We start from the raw sequence: 16,557 nt of genomic DNA on the forward strand, positions 1-16,557 counted from the left end.
AAGTCAAAATTTTGGTATCGTGACAACCCTACTCAGCGCTAATGTTATTATGTTAACATGTTAGCTAGCTCACTGCTTACCTTAGTTCTCTCCCCAGTGACGTAGCTAACTCACTGCTAATGTTAGCATGTTAGCATGTTAGCTAGCTCACCACTATTGTAATTATGTTAGCTGGCTCTCTGCTAACCTTAGTTCTCTCCCCAGTAATGTAGCTAGATAACTCACTGTTAATGTTTGTTTGTTAGCTAGCTCACTGCTAACGTTAGGTAGCTCTCCGCTAACCTTAGTTCTCTCCCCAGTAATAAAGCTAGATAACTCGCTGTTAATATAGGAAGGTTAGCTTGCTCACTGCTAACGTTAGGTAGCTCTCTGCTAACCTTGGTTCTCTCCCCAGTAATGTAGCTAGATAACCCGCTGTTAATGTTAGTACGTTAGCTAGCTCACTGCTAACATTAGGTAGCTCTCCGCTAACCTTAGTTCTCTCCTCAGTAATGTAGCTAGATAACTAGTTAACCTTAGTTCTCTTTCTGGTAACATTAGCTAGATAACTCGCTGCTAACATTAGTATGTTAGCTAGCTTGCTGCTTATTGGTATAGCACAGCATAGTCACCAAGACTAGGAATTGAACGCCAGTCTCCCAAATGATAGGGTAGCTCACTAGCAGATTGTGGTGTTATCCACTGTGCCACAACAACCACTAGCCAGTGTAACTTGGTTCTACTTGGATTGCTTTCATTTCTCTTAAATATATGCGTTTATGGATTTATCTACAGTTACGGTAGGTACAGAAATCACCAGCATAATCTTGTATCGTTAATCGGTTAACTAAAGCCATCTAAACTTTGTGTAAATGATCCAAAACTCTTAACCATCTAGAAAAGCACTTTAACAATTTAGACGGTAGCTCCCAGCTGTGACAACCTCTTTTGGTTTTGACTAAACTGTAAAAAATGTCTGAAAGTCTGAACTAAGCATTTTTATTTATTTTATTTAAGAAAGCTTTTATAACTGAAAGTCTAAACCAAGGTTCATATGTTTGTTTTAGTGCATACATCTAATCCGGACACTATTAATTTCACACTGCATTTTACTAAGGGGCTTTACTAAGGCATTTCACTAAGGGACTGCTGTCATCCCTTATGCTGACCGCATCTTCCTGTTCTTACTCCTCTTCCTGTACTTTACTTTACATTTCCTTCTTACTGTAGGTGTTGTACCAAATTCAACCATGGTGTGCATGCTTGTCCTCAATCAGAATGAGTCTAACAGATTCCCCTTGGATTGCTTGGATTTCTATTAATAAACAAGCGTTTACAAATTAATCTACAATTACAGCAGATACAGAAATCACCAGCGTAATCTGTTGTACCCATACTGCTGAATTAAGCACATGCACTCAAAGGGAGACACATTTTGACACAACACTGCTTCTTTATCCTTTTCTATTGTTAAATCCTTTTCTATTGTTGACTAAAGCCATCTAAACTTTGTGTAAATGGTCCAAAAGTACTTTAACAATGGAGACATACCACTCCATGGTTCAGTATCTCTGAACTGAGACAACCTTTTTTAGACTAAACTGTCTAAAAAGTCTGACAGTCTGGACCAAACACCTTTATTTAACAGAGCTTTCACAACTGAAAGACTAAACCCTTATGTTAACCACATCTCTCTGTTCTTTTACTTTACTTTACATTGGTTTGTAGAATAATTGAGTTAACTGCCTTTTTACTGTAGGTGTTATTCCAAACCCAACTCCAATAGAGTGCACACTTGTATTCAAGCAGAATGAGCAAGTCATAACTTGGTTAAAAACACCAAATTTTGTGTAATTGATCAAAAACTATAGAAAAGTCTAGAGCACATCTAGAAAAGTGCTTTAACAATGTAGATGTACCACACTATGTTTCGGTAGATCAGAACTGAGACAACCTCTATTTGTTTGGACTAAACTGTCTAAAAAGTCTGAATGTTGAAGTATTAGAAGTGCAAGTTCAGAACATAAACAATATACACACCGCATGAGAACTCCAGGACCAGGACGGACTGCTCTGGCCAGGCTGCACTTCTGAGATGACTAAGGCATTTTAAAGCAGTCTCACTACAGAGCACTGCTGGGAAAACATCAGCTCGATAGATAAGGAAAAAAGACACACAGCTCCCAGCGAGGACACGAGTACAACAGCGAGTGAGTACACACCCCTCCACACCTCCTCCACCAGACCACGGCTTACCTCTCCGTCCGGCTGCAAATCGCTCCCGGCTCCAACAGCAACTCCGGAGTTCATGCTGTCCGAACTCTCCACTGCACTACTTCAAATTCCTCCTACAGAACTCCAGAGTTGTAGAGAGCCCAAACCAGAGGGAAAAAATATCAGCGCAGGAGAAAAACCTAGTCTCCTCTTCCTCTCAACTCCCTGCGGCTCCCGCAAGGACATCCTCAGAGCCTTGGAGAATTCCAGAGGTGTTCCACAGATTTCCCAAAGGTGCCTTTTTTATCCCGGAAAGAAAAGATCCCAGCAGCGGAGGAGTGGAGAGAGAGAGAGAGAAAGACACGAGGCTCACGGCTTCAGAGAGCCAGCCGGAGACTCCCGGCTACAGCTCTGCACTGCTCATAACCACACTCTCTCACACACACTCTCTCACACACACTGAGAGAAAGGAAGCAAGTGAGAGCGAGGTAGAGGCAAAGGGAGAGAGAGTGTGTGAGTAAGAGAAAGAGAGAGAGGGAGAGAGAGAGACAGGGAGGGAGTGAAGGTAAGTAAGAGAGAGAGAGGGGGAAGGAGGAGGGAGAAGGACCTCCCTCAGGCCTCACTGCTGCAGGGAGGTTCAGCAGAGACCAGTGTGTGTGTGAGAGAGAGAAAGAGAGAGAGAGAGAGAGAGAGAGAGAGAGAGAGTGAAGGGATTCATTCACTGCCTGCTGTCACAATCCAACTGGTCAGGAAGTAGTCACAGTCTATCTCTCTCTCTCTTTCCCTTTCTTTCTCTCTCTCCCTCTCTCTCTATCTACACACCAATGATCCACAACATTGTGATCACCTGCCTAACCGGCTGCTGATCCTTATAAAAGACCCAGGCATGTACATAATAAGACATTTAAAGAAAAACAAACCAATAGATACGCTCCAAAATGACTTAAAGCGTTTTGAAATACAGAAATTTAACAGTTTGTCCGAACCCCCTATGTTATTTTCAGTTCAGTGATGGCGGTGCACAGAGCCGAAGCTCTTGTTATAGGATGTAAACAGTGTTTTTTAATAAGCTTCTTTGGCACTTTTTAAGTTATTAATGCGTTGTTTTTAATGTCAGGGCTCTCTGGATTCTAGCAAGGAGGTGTGGAGCTACTTTGAGCTGGATAACGGTGGAAAAAACAATTTATCGGTGTCACCCAGTCTGAAGGGTGTTTGGACAAACTGTTAAAAATTCTGGATCTCAGAACGCTGTGGGAGAACAGAGATGTGCTATTCATCAAAGGTACTTTTATCATGTTTTACTACAACAAAAGTCCCTTTTACACCAGGTTTTCCTTTGAATACTTAAAATACTAGATTCCATTCTGTAACTCTGATAAAGCAAACAGAAGCATACACCAACTACCTACTAGAACTGAACAATGCTGTAAAACCTTTCAAATAGTCTCAGGCCACAGTTCTTTATCTTCTGTATTGTCCAGAAAGGCAAGTGAAAAGTGTGTACTTTACCAGTGGCTCAATGTGAAAATTGCATTTCCCAAATATATGGAGAGCCTAGGAACAATAAATGTCATTTCTGAGATAATGCTGATTCAGTGACAGTTTTGTATCTCTCAGCTTGTCCAGAAAGGCATGTGTAACATGTGAAACTTACAGACCAACTGCGTACTAAAACTGAATAATGCTGTGAAACCTCTGTCATCTCAGTTTATAATTCAGTATCTCCTAGCAGCAACAGATGACATGATTCCTTAACTGACCATCAGTACATTTTGTATTTAATTTAAGGGATCAGAGTCTGGAGGAAGAGTGGAGAGAGACACAGTCCAAACTGCTTGAGGTCTAGTGTGAAGTTTCTACAATCAGTGATGGTTTGAAGAGACATGTCATCTGCTGGTGTTGATCCACTGTGTTTTATCAAGTCTGCCGGACAGGAGGATTTCATTTTCCAGCAGGACTTGGCACACTGCCAAAGGTAACACTTGGTCTTATATAATATTCAAATTTTCTGAGACACTGATTTTTGGGTTTACAATAAAATAAATAAACACTTAAATTAGATCACTCTGTGTAAAATACGTCTGTATAATGTTTATAATATTTCCCTTTTTTGAACCGAATTACTAAAATAAAATTACTTTTTAATGATGTTCTAATTTTTGGACCTGTATGTTCTGGTGTTTTGTTAACTACTACAAAAGTTAACATGCAAAACAAAAATTCTCTTTATTGACATTGTATTGCTTCAGATTCTGCTTTAACACTGCAATCCTGCGGTCTTTCTCAACATTCGCTGTTCCTGCAGCCTCAGCTTCTACTCTCAGACCTGTCTGTTCCACTTTCAGCTCATGCCTTTCCCTCTCTCTCTCTTTCTCTCTTTCTGACACGCTATCTCTCTGCCATGGTGGATGGTCACTTTAACCACAGAGCAATCCCCCCTGGTCTGAAGCCCATTAAGGCAATAGCAGTCCAAAAAGAGAAGTGGCTAGACTCCAGTAATGGCATGTTTCAACAGACAGCATCACATCCACTATTCTCTCCATTTCTGATACCACCCCCCCACAAAAAGAACCTGGCACACTTCCAGCACACTCATTCTCGCTCCCCCCTCGTCTCCGAGGGCTGTTAAGTAGATTATAGGCCGCTGCTGGCGTTGAGGCTGTGTAACAGACTTAATTATGGGTGTACTTCATTCTGTTAGACTACTCTTCATTAAGCAGTGTGTCAGGGCCCATTACCAAAGCACTCACTTGATCTAGACTCGAGACCCCGTCGTTAACTCTCTAAGCTGAGCTGTCCACAGATCTCGGGGTATTTGAAGATGGTGAAAATGCAAGCCTAGCAGATTCTGTGTTTCCTATAAACACAAAACAAACCCATAAAGTTTGTAGTTGTAGATGCAAGTGAAGAAGCTGCTGCTGCTGCTGCTGAAATGGTTCAACAGCTCCCTCTAGTGTTAGGCTGCTCTACTGTTTACTACAGGGGTGTCCAAACTTTTTTTGTTGGGGGTCAGAAAGGAGAAATATATGTGCAGTCACCGGCCACAGAGTTGTTGGCAGAGGAGTTTTTTGTTGAGAAGCGGGAATAGAGCAATAACTTACGAGAAAAAAGGGCAATAATAATGGAGTACTTTAGGCTGGACAGACTGTATTATTTCACAGCTTTTGATGTATTTTGGAGAACATCCCTTGTCCAAAAAGGAGAATCCACCTCTGCTGTTCAGAAGCTGAGATGCACAACATAAAGCAAATGCTTATGCCTTTTTTATTGATTATTGCCCTATAGTTTTGATACCTACAAGAAATCCTTTTTTAAAAATGTTTATTTTCATAAGGTCTCTTAATATTATACTCCTTTATTATGGCAACTGATTCCTGACAGATTAAACATACACATTTCCCTCTGAAATCAGTAAAAAAAAAAAATAATAATAATAATAATTTTTTTTTCCAACATGTCTGAAATTTTCTGCATTAGCTGTCCATTTTCTGTGTATTTGGGGTTGCCATGTTTTCTCAAAAGCTAAGGAACAAAGGAATAAAAGGAGATGAGGAGCGTTTTAAATTGGTTTTATGTCATAGCGACACCTAGCGTTCAAACTTTGAATCTCACATTATAAAAACCTGCTTAATAGCGGAGCAAATTTATTTTATTTCTAAAATACCTCGCAGGCCATTCCAAAAAAGAAAATAGGCCGCAAACGGCCCCACTGGCCGTAGCTTGGACACCCCGGCTTTATTCTCTCCACCGACTCAACAGACAGACATGCCATTAATTTCACGCTCATGCACCCTTAAAGAGTTCTGGTTGCCTGCAGAGTGCTATACAGTGAAGTCAAACTTATTGGTACAGCGCTTTTTCCACAAATCTACAAATAAGACAAATCACGAAATCGTGAAAGCATGTACACCTATACGAGCAAACCAAGTACTGTATTTCAAACGCTATAAGGTGAACTGGGGTGGGCGATATTGCTGTAAAATAATATCACGATATTTCAGGGTATTTTTGCGATAACGATATACTTGGCGATATAGGAAAACAGAAAAATAATAAATTCATTTCAGGAATAATATAATGGTATAACAGAAATCATAATGTGGCAAACTAAATAATAAAGCATAAAATAATATAATGCAGCAAAAAATATTGCAGAATATTTAGTGCATGCATATAAACTGCAAGCTAAAACAGTTATACAATAAATACACCTAAAGCTTCACAGTAAATAATAGAATACTTTTAATACAGAACATCTCTATTATCACGATATGGATTTTTAATATCACAATATTTCTGTATCACGATATATTGTATACGATATAATATTGCCCACCCCTAAGGTGAACCATATTACATATTTTCTTTCAGTTAAACAAGCGCTGGATGTTAATCTACACAGATTTCTCTACTGAAATCTGTTTATTTGGGTGAGTAAAGCGCTTCCGTTTAATTACAGTAAGCTTAGATTCCCAATATTTTAGTGTGGTTAAGCGCTTGTTGTGGTTAGCTGGAGCGGTATTAGCATTAGCTGCTAACCGCAGTGCTAACTCTTTTGCTGTTCAGAGGTGAGTATATCGTACTGTAGTCCACGTGTTAGCCGTGTTAAAACAAGCTATGTGGGGCGAACCTCCTAGCTGATAGCACCCTTGCTTACCGGAACACTCAGGGTTCCTCTGTGTAGCGCTATCGGGCAGCATTTGCTAGCGCTAAGCACTGCTAACCGCAGTTAACCGTGGCTAGCACTGCTGCTAATACATTGGAAATCTAAGCTTACTGGAAATAAACGTAAGCGATTTACTCACCCAAATAAACAAGTTTGATTTTCACGATTTTAAAATGTTTAGCATTGTAGATTAATAATAGTCATCAAAACTACGAAGAAAAAATATCGAATTATTTAGTGAACAAAAAAACTGTTTAACAAACCAGAATATGTTTTATATTTTAGATTCTTTAAAAGTAGATCCTCTTGCTAAGATTAGACAGCTTTGCACATATTGGTTGGGTTTTCTCAGTCAGCTTTATGAGGTAGAACTCATGAAGTCATGCATTTGTCAAGACTTAATTCATTGAATTTCTTGTCTCTTAATAAAGTGTTTGAGAGCATCAGTTGTAAAGTAGTGAAGAGGTAGAGTTACAGTTATACAGTGAATAGCTCTATTTGAGTAATGTTCTAATCCATATTATGAGAAGCAAGAACTACTCAACTAAAACTAAAAGAAAAGAGTCAGTCTGAGTCAGTCAATCTGAAAAATTTCAAGCGTAGTCAGAAAGAGCATTAAACATGTTATGATGAAACTGGCTCTCATCAGGACCACCCCAGGCAAGGAAAACTAAAAGTTAACAGCACCCCAGATAAGAGCCTCTAAATGCTTCTTCACAGAGTATTTTGGTTTGTTTAACACTTTTAAGTTACTACATGATTCCTTATGTGTTCCTTCATAGTCTGGATTACTTCCGTATTCATTTACAGTGTAGAAAAAATAACTAATAAAAAGACTGAATGAGAAGACAAGTCCAAATATTTGCCTTTTGAAATTTATCCATTTTTGCGAATTAACTCTTCAATCAAAAGCAAGTTACTCTGGATTGAATCATCATTTAAACAATGTAAAAACATTTGTGAACAGTTAAGCACATCAGTCACCGAGTCTGGAAAAGATTCTCCTTTGGTTTTACACACTGAGAGCTACCCATACAAAGTATTTGGTGGGTACGTACTTATGCCAGTGTAGCTCTTGGCAAGCATCTGCCTCCAATTACAGAATACACAAGCTCCTACACTGCCTTCAGAACCAGAATCGTGCTGATCAGATCCAAAGCACTGCAGACAAAACACTGCGCGGCTGTTTATTCACAGTACAAGCTTTATGTCTGGCAGGCTGGGCTCGTACAGACAAGAGCAGGAGGATTTCCAGGAGGAGGAGAAAGATCTGAAGAGTCCAACAGAAAGAGAGCAAGAGACAGACACTGTTACACTACCTGTCTGAGCCTCCATAGTTAAACCCAGCCCCTAGAGAATGAGTTATATTCAGCGTGTCGTAGGTTCTGAGTCCTCTGTTGTCAATCTCTCCACAGCAGACAGTCAGAAACAACAGGAGAACGACTGCAACAACATGTTCTCAGAGCACTGAGAGGGTGAAGAATGACCAGCTGTCATCTAATCACACATCAAAGCTCCAGAGTGAAGATATAAAGAGGTATGATGCGGCACAAAAATTGTATCACTATACTACATAGGCTGTTTTCACATATACTAGTGCATCAGTAATTCAATTTAAAATGTGAAACTCATATATTATATAGATGTATTACACACAGATTGATCTATTTTAAACATTCACTTCTTTCATTGTTGATGATTATGGCTTACAGTCAATGAAAACCCAAAAATTAGTATCTCAAAAATATAGAATATCATATAAGACCAATTGGTCAATTTGGCAGTGTGGGCAGCCAAGTCCTGCTGGAAAATGAAATCTCCATAAAAGATTTTTCAGGAAAAAGTGCACTGACTTTAGACTTTATTTACCACAGTGGATCATCACCAGCAGATTACATGTCTCTCCAAACCATCACTGATCATCAGTAAATTTTACATTTAATTTGTAAATCAAGGGATCAGAGTCTGGAGGAAGAGTGGAGAGACACACAGTCCAAACTGCTTGAGGTCTAGAGTGAAGTTTCCACCAATCAGTGATGGTTTGGAGAGACACGTCATCTGCTGGTGTTGATCCACTGTGTTTTATCAAGGTTAAAGTCAATGCAGTGTTTTCTCTGAAAATCTTTTATGGAGCTTTCATTTTCCAGCAGGACTTGGCACACTGTCAGTGCAGTGTTTTCACACAAAATCTTTTAGCACTTCATGCTTCCCTCTGCTGACTTCTATAGAGATGTGGATTTGAGAATGGGTAATTGCACAGAGCATGCGGAAGAATCGTTTTAAACTGGGTGGGTGTGATGTGGTCTCCTTTCAGAGCAGATGAATCTGATTCCAGGTTATGTTCAGTCAGAAACTTCACTTCTTCATTTCTTTGTTTTTACTATGAGTGAATGGAGGAGCTACTGAGCTCTGAGTTTCCCCTTCTGAAGTCTCCATTGCTCCACCAGCTGCTCGCGTTAAGTAAAACTGAGCCGGATCCTCTTTTAGAACTCCAGACAGCTTCGTTTTTTTAGAGTGAATATATTAGGCTTAGCAGGATGGGTTGTTTCAGCACACTGGTAATATTAAACACAATATTTTATCCCTTCTCCACTCAGAAATGCTTCTGCTTTCAGTTTAGAAACAAAATAATACAGACTGCCATTTTAATAACGTTTAATAACTAATGAAATTAGTGGTATAATTCTTAAAAGTCTTACAATGACAGTTATATTGTGATAATTTTTTGGCATAGTACATCATTCAGTAAAAGTAGTTATTGTGGCAGGTCTATTTGGAGTTTCATTGGTGTAGCGTGATTGGGAGTGCCGGCTAGTCCAGCCAGGGAATTGAACCCAACTCTAGTCTGCCTCAGGGAGGGTGATCTTTCCCACTATGCTACTATGCTACTCTCTAATCATGCCGCTTGCCAAGCTTTACTCTCTGCCCCATTTCTCTTAATGGACTCCCAGTCTAGTGCAAGTAGAGTGACCCACACAAAGCCATCAAACCTCCTCGGCCCTGTAACCAGCCCGCAAGCTCTTCACCCAGCCTGGCTCATCAACAGTCAGCACACACACTTGTACACACACGCCACGCAATCACGCGGACGTACGCCGGCCGCCCGGGGGACCATTACTGCTATGCACAATTACTTTCACAATATGGTTTTATAACCTCTTCAGTGGTTTAGAGGTCGCGTAAGTGTGATTGGAGTGAACTCAGGCAGGCCTGCTGAACTGCGCTCAGGTACTCCGCCAGCCACGTCTGAACAGAAATCAGTATTCGATTGGGCATTTCCACAGCAGAAAGTGCTTGAGGGCGCAAAACGCCCGGAGCCATCAGTTAATATTCATGGGGCATAAATGACCATCTCTCCAGAGTACGCTGGCGGCGGAGCCGGTGTACAATATATACACTGACTACAATAACACTGCAGCTCACGCTGGAAGAGGGAAGTTACACAGGGAAACACTGAGCGGAGGACAGCAAGCGAGGGAGGAGAGAGGAAAGTGGGTGGTGAAAGAGTGGTGAGAATAGAGCAAGGATTTGATTGTATTCAGCGACAAGTGTGTTCGCAATGTCAGAATGTTGGATATGCACCACATCATCTCATCCCCAGCTCATACTAAAGGTACTGAATAGTGGTAGTGAGGAGTGGAGTTAAGGTTGGGCAATATGTCAAAAATGTATAATTTTAGTCTATGCAATTTAATACAGATATCAATATTAAGAATACAAACAGTATTAAAAGCCACCACCCTTGGTATGGTAATAATGCACTGACAGTACTAAATATAGTCAAAATATTATATCACGGGCATCAGCAGCAGCAGATTCTTAAAAACTGCTATTCAAACGCTCTTTTATGTAAAAACACAGGGATTATTGATTTTTAGCTGTACATCATCCAATTAAACAGTATTTACACAGTGGTGGTAACAAAGTAACGACGTTACGTAAAGTTAAGCTTAGTAAAAAAAACGGTAATAAAAAGACTTTCTTTTAAAAATACTTTCTTTTTCTCTCCTGAAAACTGTTTACGTGGGTAAATAAATCGCTTCCGTTTATTTACAGTAAGCTTAGATTCCTGAATTTCTAAGAGCACTAGCATAAGTGGCTATCCGCTAGCGGTTAGTGGCTAATGCCACCCAAGAGTGCTTCAGTGAGAAACCCTGAGTGCTCCGGTAAGCCAGGGCGATATTAGCTAGCAGTTTGTCCCATGAAGCTTGTTTTAACATGGTAAACACGCAGGCTAAAGTCTGATATACTCACCTCTGAACAAAGAAAGTGCTAGCGAGTTTAGCGGCTAATGCTAACGCTGCTCCAGCAGTGCTGGTTGGGGATAGCAGCAGGCTACAGGCAGATGACACTCACCTCTGAAAGACGAAAGAGGTAGTGCACTTAGCGGGCCATGCTAATGCTGCTCCATCAGTGCTAGCCAGGGTTAGCAGCAGGCTACAGGGCGGTAATCAGTTAGTGGCTAATGGTAACACTGCTGGAGAACTAACCTGAAACTCCTGTATAATGCAGTACTTCAGCAAAGTGGCTTTAGTGTTTCTTAATACCTGACTGGTAAAATGAATATATAAGGTGCACCGGATTATAAGGTGCACTGACGATTTTAGGTCCTGTAGTAGGTCCTGTAGTATCTGTTTCTCTGTATACTTTATTATTGTCCTTCTTTCATTCTGTTCTTTAATACTTAGGACCCCACAGAAAGAGAAAACCACCACAGAACAGCTATTATTATTATTATTTGGGTGGTGGGTCATTATTATTCTCAGCACTGCAGTGATTAGCACTGATTAGCATGGTAGTGGTGTATGAGGTGTTTGTGTGTGTTGGGCTGGTTTGTACGAGTGAATCAAATACAGCAGTGCTGCTGAGGTTTTTAAACTCTGTAGAAAAAAGGAGGTTGTTACATTACAGTAGCCTGCTCCTTGATCTGTGTGTATATAATGTGTGGATAGAGATTGATACACTCCTTAGTTATATTCCAGTTCAGTTATATTGCAGTAAACAAGCCTGCAGTTCAGCAGAAGGACACGAGTGGACATCCAGGACTGCAGGGGGTCTGAAGTGAAGTGGGTAATTACAAACAGTAAGTACGTGTGTGTGTGTGTGTGTGTGTGTGTGTGTGTGTGTGTGTGTGTGTGTGTGTGTGTGTGTGTGCGCTACAGAAAAATAAAAAGAGGCACTAGAGGCATATTCAAGTGCGTCTTTATCTCCTCCACACACACACACACACACACACACACACACACACACACACACACACACACACAAATGCACACACACACAAACAGCCATGCTCAGCTCTTCAAAGAGGCAATATTCAAAGCACAGGGCATGAAAAACTGTGAAACTGCTTGAGACAGCAAAATGCATCAACAGGGCTGAAGGTGCAGCAGAGGAATAGTATAAACCTGCACAGCAGATGGAAAGATGGATTGATGGGTAGTGAAGGGAGATAGGAGGCAGCAGATAGTGGCTCATTTAAACTGATTTTCTGCATGATAAAACGATAGTTTGGCGAACAACAGATCGGTTGGCCTCTGAAGTTGCCCCATAAATCTGCAATAAACAACAGTATATACAGTACATCTATCAATTGTTGAACACCTGCTGTGGCTGGGTGTGTGTTTGTTAGCACAGCGGCTTCAACCCCAATAAGTCCAGCTGTTAGCATCCCAGCTAACCTGCTCAGACCCTTACCTGTCAGCTGAAGCCCAGAGTAATGTACAGTACCAAGTCACAAGTTTGTACACCTTGTTATTCTGCTTTATTCTCAGTTCTTAGAGCCTTTCCTTCTCTAAGGCCTGGAAGACACAGCCAAAACTAAGCTGAGAAAAAAATATTTATTTTTTAATTTCGGTCGATACAATATTATTCTGATGTTTTTTATATGAACAGTATAAATGCTGTTCACACACAGTCACTGCCAGGCTACAATAGCCTATGGTGTTCTGCCCTTTGTGCTCAGCTTGAACAACTCTCCCTCTCTCTCTCACTCAGGTTGTCTCTCGCCAACTCATGCTGTCTCTCTCTCTCTCTCTCTCTCTCTCTCTCTCTCTCTCTCTTTCTCATTCGCACCATCTCTTTCTCTCTCACACTCACGCTGTCTCTGGCTAACTTACGCCGTCTCTGTCTCTCTCTCCTGAGATATTAAAATACTGTATAAAAGCCAAATTCTACCTGACCTAAACCACACTACACTATTATTACTGCCCCCCTCTCAAAAATACAGGGAACTAGCAGCATTAAAAAAAAACATGATTAAAATATTTTTTACGTGATTTACACCACTAATATAATTTAATTAAATGTTTTCAATGTAATGCTGATATTTAAAAAAATATATTTTAAAATTGAAATGCACAAAGCAATATGCACAGGAAAACTAACTGTAGTTTAGGCACAAGCAGTGATTTTAGTTCTTTATAAAAGCACCTCAAACATACTCACTGTTTGTTCCAAGTCTCTCATGATGACAGTATGAGAATGTTGGCTGGTAAATAAATACGTTGTGATAGAATAATTGTTTTTTTTGGGGTTTTTTTGGTTACAATTTAGAGAAAGGTATCGAAAAAAGTATCGTTTAAAATTCTAAATATCGTACAGTATCAAAAATTTTAAAACCATACTCAAACAGGTCAATATGGAAAAATATTATAATCACAATATTAACAAAAATTCTAAGATACATATTTATCGTCTTTTATGAATTATGTTGGTTTTTGGCTCAAATGCTCAACACTGCTTACACCACAGGTTAATTTCTCCACCAGAACCTCCTCCACCTCCACCTGCAGATCAACCGAGCTGCAGCTGACATTTCAGGCAGAGTCAGCATCCTCCAGAAGACGAATTTATTCAGCAGTGATTACCCAGGTTGCATCTCCCAGCTCTTAGTCTAACGAGGCCGATAATGAGATGGTGCCCAGCAGCCTGTGACGGGTATAAATCACGCGGGCGATGGATGAGACGTCGCTGATGGGATTGGCTGATCTTGTTGTGGTAAGCACATTGGGGAGGGTTAAAATGCCAAAGCTTTATGTCTGCGATCTTCTCCTGACATTAACTGAAGCTAAAAGCCAGCGGCCCTTAAGCAAGATTGAATCCTGATAAACTACACACACAGACAGAGAGCAGGAAGTCACGGTTTATACTGGTCTAACACCAACACACACACACAGCAGTTTCTGGGGTTATACTCACTATACTACTATAAGAGAAAAAACTATTGATGGCCCAAAAATAAATAATATCAAGATATTTATGGTATTATACTCTTGGGGATATGACAAAACACTGAATTAAAAAATGATTTTAAGAATATATTACTGCAACTAAATTAACATTTAATTTTAATTTTAAAACAACTTAGAAAATGTTTAACTTAGGCAATGACATTTCAAATATTACATAGGAGTAACGACCTTTATAGTACAAGTACTTTAATAATGTTTTACACAATTCCTATAAAAATATTAAACTACATAACTGCTAACTAAACCAAGCATACTCAGAAATTAGTCTAGAAAATTTTTATTTTATAGTGAAACTACTGCTACAACTTTTCATTCAATAAAATCAAATATTTTATTCTATACCTACTAACTGAAAAATATAAAAAATTAAATAAAATACATGTTTTTAGGTTAGAACTTAAAAAATAAACTATAACGTTTTTTATAAAAAAAATTTTTTTTTTTAATTAACTAAAAACTACATAATTGTGAATGAATCCAATCATATTTTAAAGTTTGAAATCTTGGAAATTATGTATTTTATAGTATAACTACTGCTACAACGTTTTAAAAAATGTAATCAACTTTTTAATTTTAATATATTGTTATAACTGTTTTACAATTATAATTTTACGATTATAAAATTACATATCTATTTTTTTAATCATTTCCAATTATCCATGGAAATGAGTTCCAGTATATTTGAAATTTCACTTTTATAGCGTATCTACTGCTACAACATTTTATGTATATAAACTTACTATTGACTACTATATACCTACAAACCACCTACAAAAAAAATCATGCCTGGATATAACGTTTTTGGAGAACTGGAAATGATTACTTTTACAGTAAAGTACAGTTTCATGAAATTACAATTCACTATTTAATTATATAATTACTAATACAACAATTTCAAATTAAACTTGGAGAATTTGGAGTACTGGAAAAGTTAACTTTTTCACTTTTTTCCACTTTTCACTTTCACAAATTACTATGAACTATTAAATTATTTAACTACTTAGTAAACCTTTTTTAACTCAATTTAGAAATTAGTTTTAGAGAACTTTAAAAATGTGTTACAACATTACAGCTGCACTACTGTTGGGATCATTATATATATATACCTTAAAGCAGAAAGTGCTCCTGCTTTAACAGCTGAACAGTAGCCACTTCACCACCCTGGGTATCAAATCTACACCCGTAATCAAAAGGCCAGAGCTAAATTTGGTTTAAATATTTAATGGATTTTTTTTTCCTCAATTTCATTCTTCTTTTTGGGCTGGTTCATACCTGCACTCACACAGTTATTCTAACTTAATGCTCAGTTTCACATCAGTTTTGCACTTATTGAGTTATATGTTCTGAACTTTGCACTTCAGGGTTAGATGCTAACTGCTTTTCATTGGTTTGCACTGATACTTTCTCACTGACAATAAAGTTGAATCTAATCTAATAATATTAAAACTCCTACAGAAAGAGCACAGTGTTCGGACCCCTAATAAATCTGGCTCCTATTCTTCTCACAAACACAAATTTGTCATTGATTGAAAGTGCCTGGTACTGCATGCTTTGGTTATCGCTGCTGATAAGTGCAGTTTCTGCCGGTTAACCATGATAAAGTACCGGAGGCTTCTGATTGATTGAGGCCTTATGGCTTCGGGGGAAAAGAGCAGGGCAAAGTAGAGGATAATGAGATTTGGTGTCAGCGTGCAGGCAGACAGCACGCGGGCACAGGACGGATGGGGGACGGAGGATCGTCCGGGAGAATGAAAGGGGACGGTCCACAAAAGCCATCTGTCTGATCTCTTTAGTCGGCTGATCAATTAGCTCTGGGCGCTGCTGGCCTGTCGCTGGTTACGGACGTGCTCAGTGAAAGGTGAAAGAAGTGTCTGAGGTTCGGATTTCTGAGCTCCCATAGAGAGTTCGACTTTATATTAGCTTTGAAAGATTATGAGCGGTTCTCTTTAAATCCTGGCCTGAGGAGGAGATTACAGCTGCTGTTATGTACTTGTTGGTGTCATGTGATACCTGTGGAAAGTGAAAACTTGCAGCCATAACTAAAGTGACAGAACATGTGAATGGGAAATGAATCAGATCAGGCATCAGGCACGTCCGTGTGGATGAGTTTCAGAATGCGGCTGATATCAGCAGAAAATGCTGGATGATGGAATATGCTAAATTAATCTGATCTTGTAACAGATCTAGGCTGAAATTGCTCACCATCACTCACACTCACACACTGCAAGGTGATGCTGTTAGCTGTGCGCTTCTTCCTGTGGGGTAGTTGAAAGTTTAGGTTAGCCTATTTTTAGATACTCATTTAAAGGGGACATATTATACCTCTAAGGACCAGTGAGTTTTTTGGCTCTCAGTCACATGACATCATGTTCAGTAGCTCCTCCGTTTCCACTCGCAGTTGTGTTTACATGGATCTCCATGGAAATGTGCGCCCAAAGTGTAATT

The 16,557-nt window shown here is 39.4% G+C and overlaps 1 protein-coding gene across 2 annotated transcripts in view; it reads right to left on the reverse strand.

The window, feature by feature from the left end:
* mcc (MCC regulator of WNT signaling pathway) overlaps nt 1–16,557 on the reverse strand; it is a 183,589-nt gene that overhangs the window by 154,903 nt on the left and 12,129 nt on the right. The window contains exon 1 of one of the 2 annotated variants that reach the window (XM_022665787.2): nt 2,236–2,675. The exons of the other annotated variant lie outside the window; for it this stretch is intronic. Coding sequence (XP_022521508.2) covers nt 2,236–2,289 — 54 coding nt within the window. The 5' untranslated portion in view covers nt 2,290–2,675. Of the gene's footprint in view, nt 1–2,235; nt 2,676–16,557 lie in introns of those variants that run through there. 2 annotated transcript variants of the gene reach the window in all.

The sequence above is a fragment of the Astyanax mexicanus genome, chromosome 1, assembly GCF_023375975.1.
Source record: "Astyanax mexicanus isolate ESR-SI-001 chromosome 1, AstMex3_surface, whole genome shotgun sequence".
Lineage (NCBI taxonomy): Eukaryota > Metazoa > Chordata > Actinopteri > Characiformes > Acestrorhamphidae > Astyanax > Astyanax mexicanus.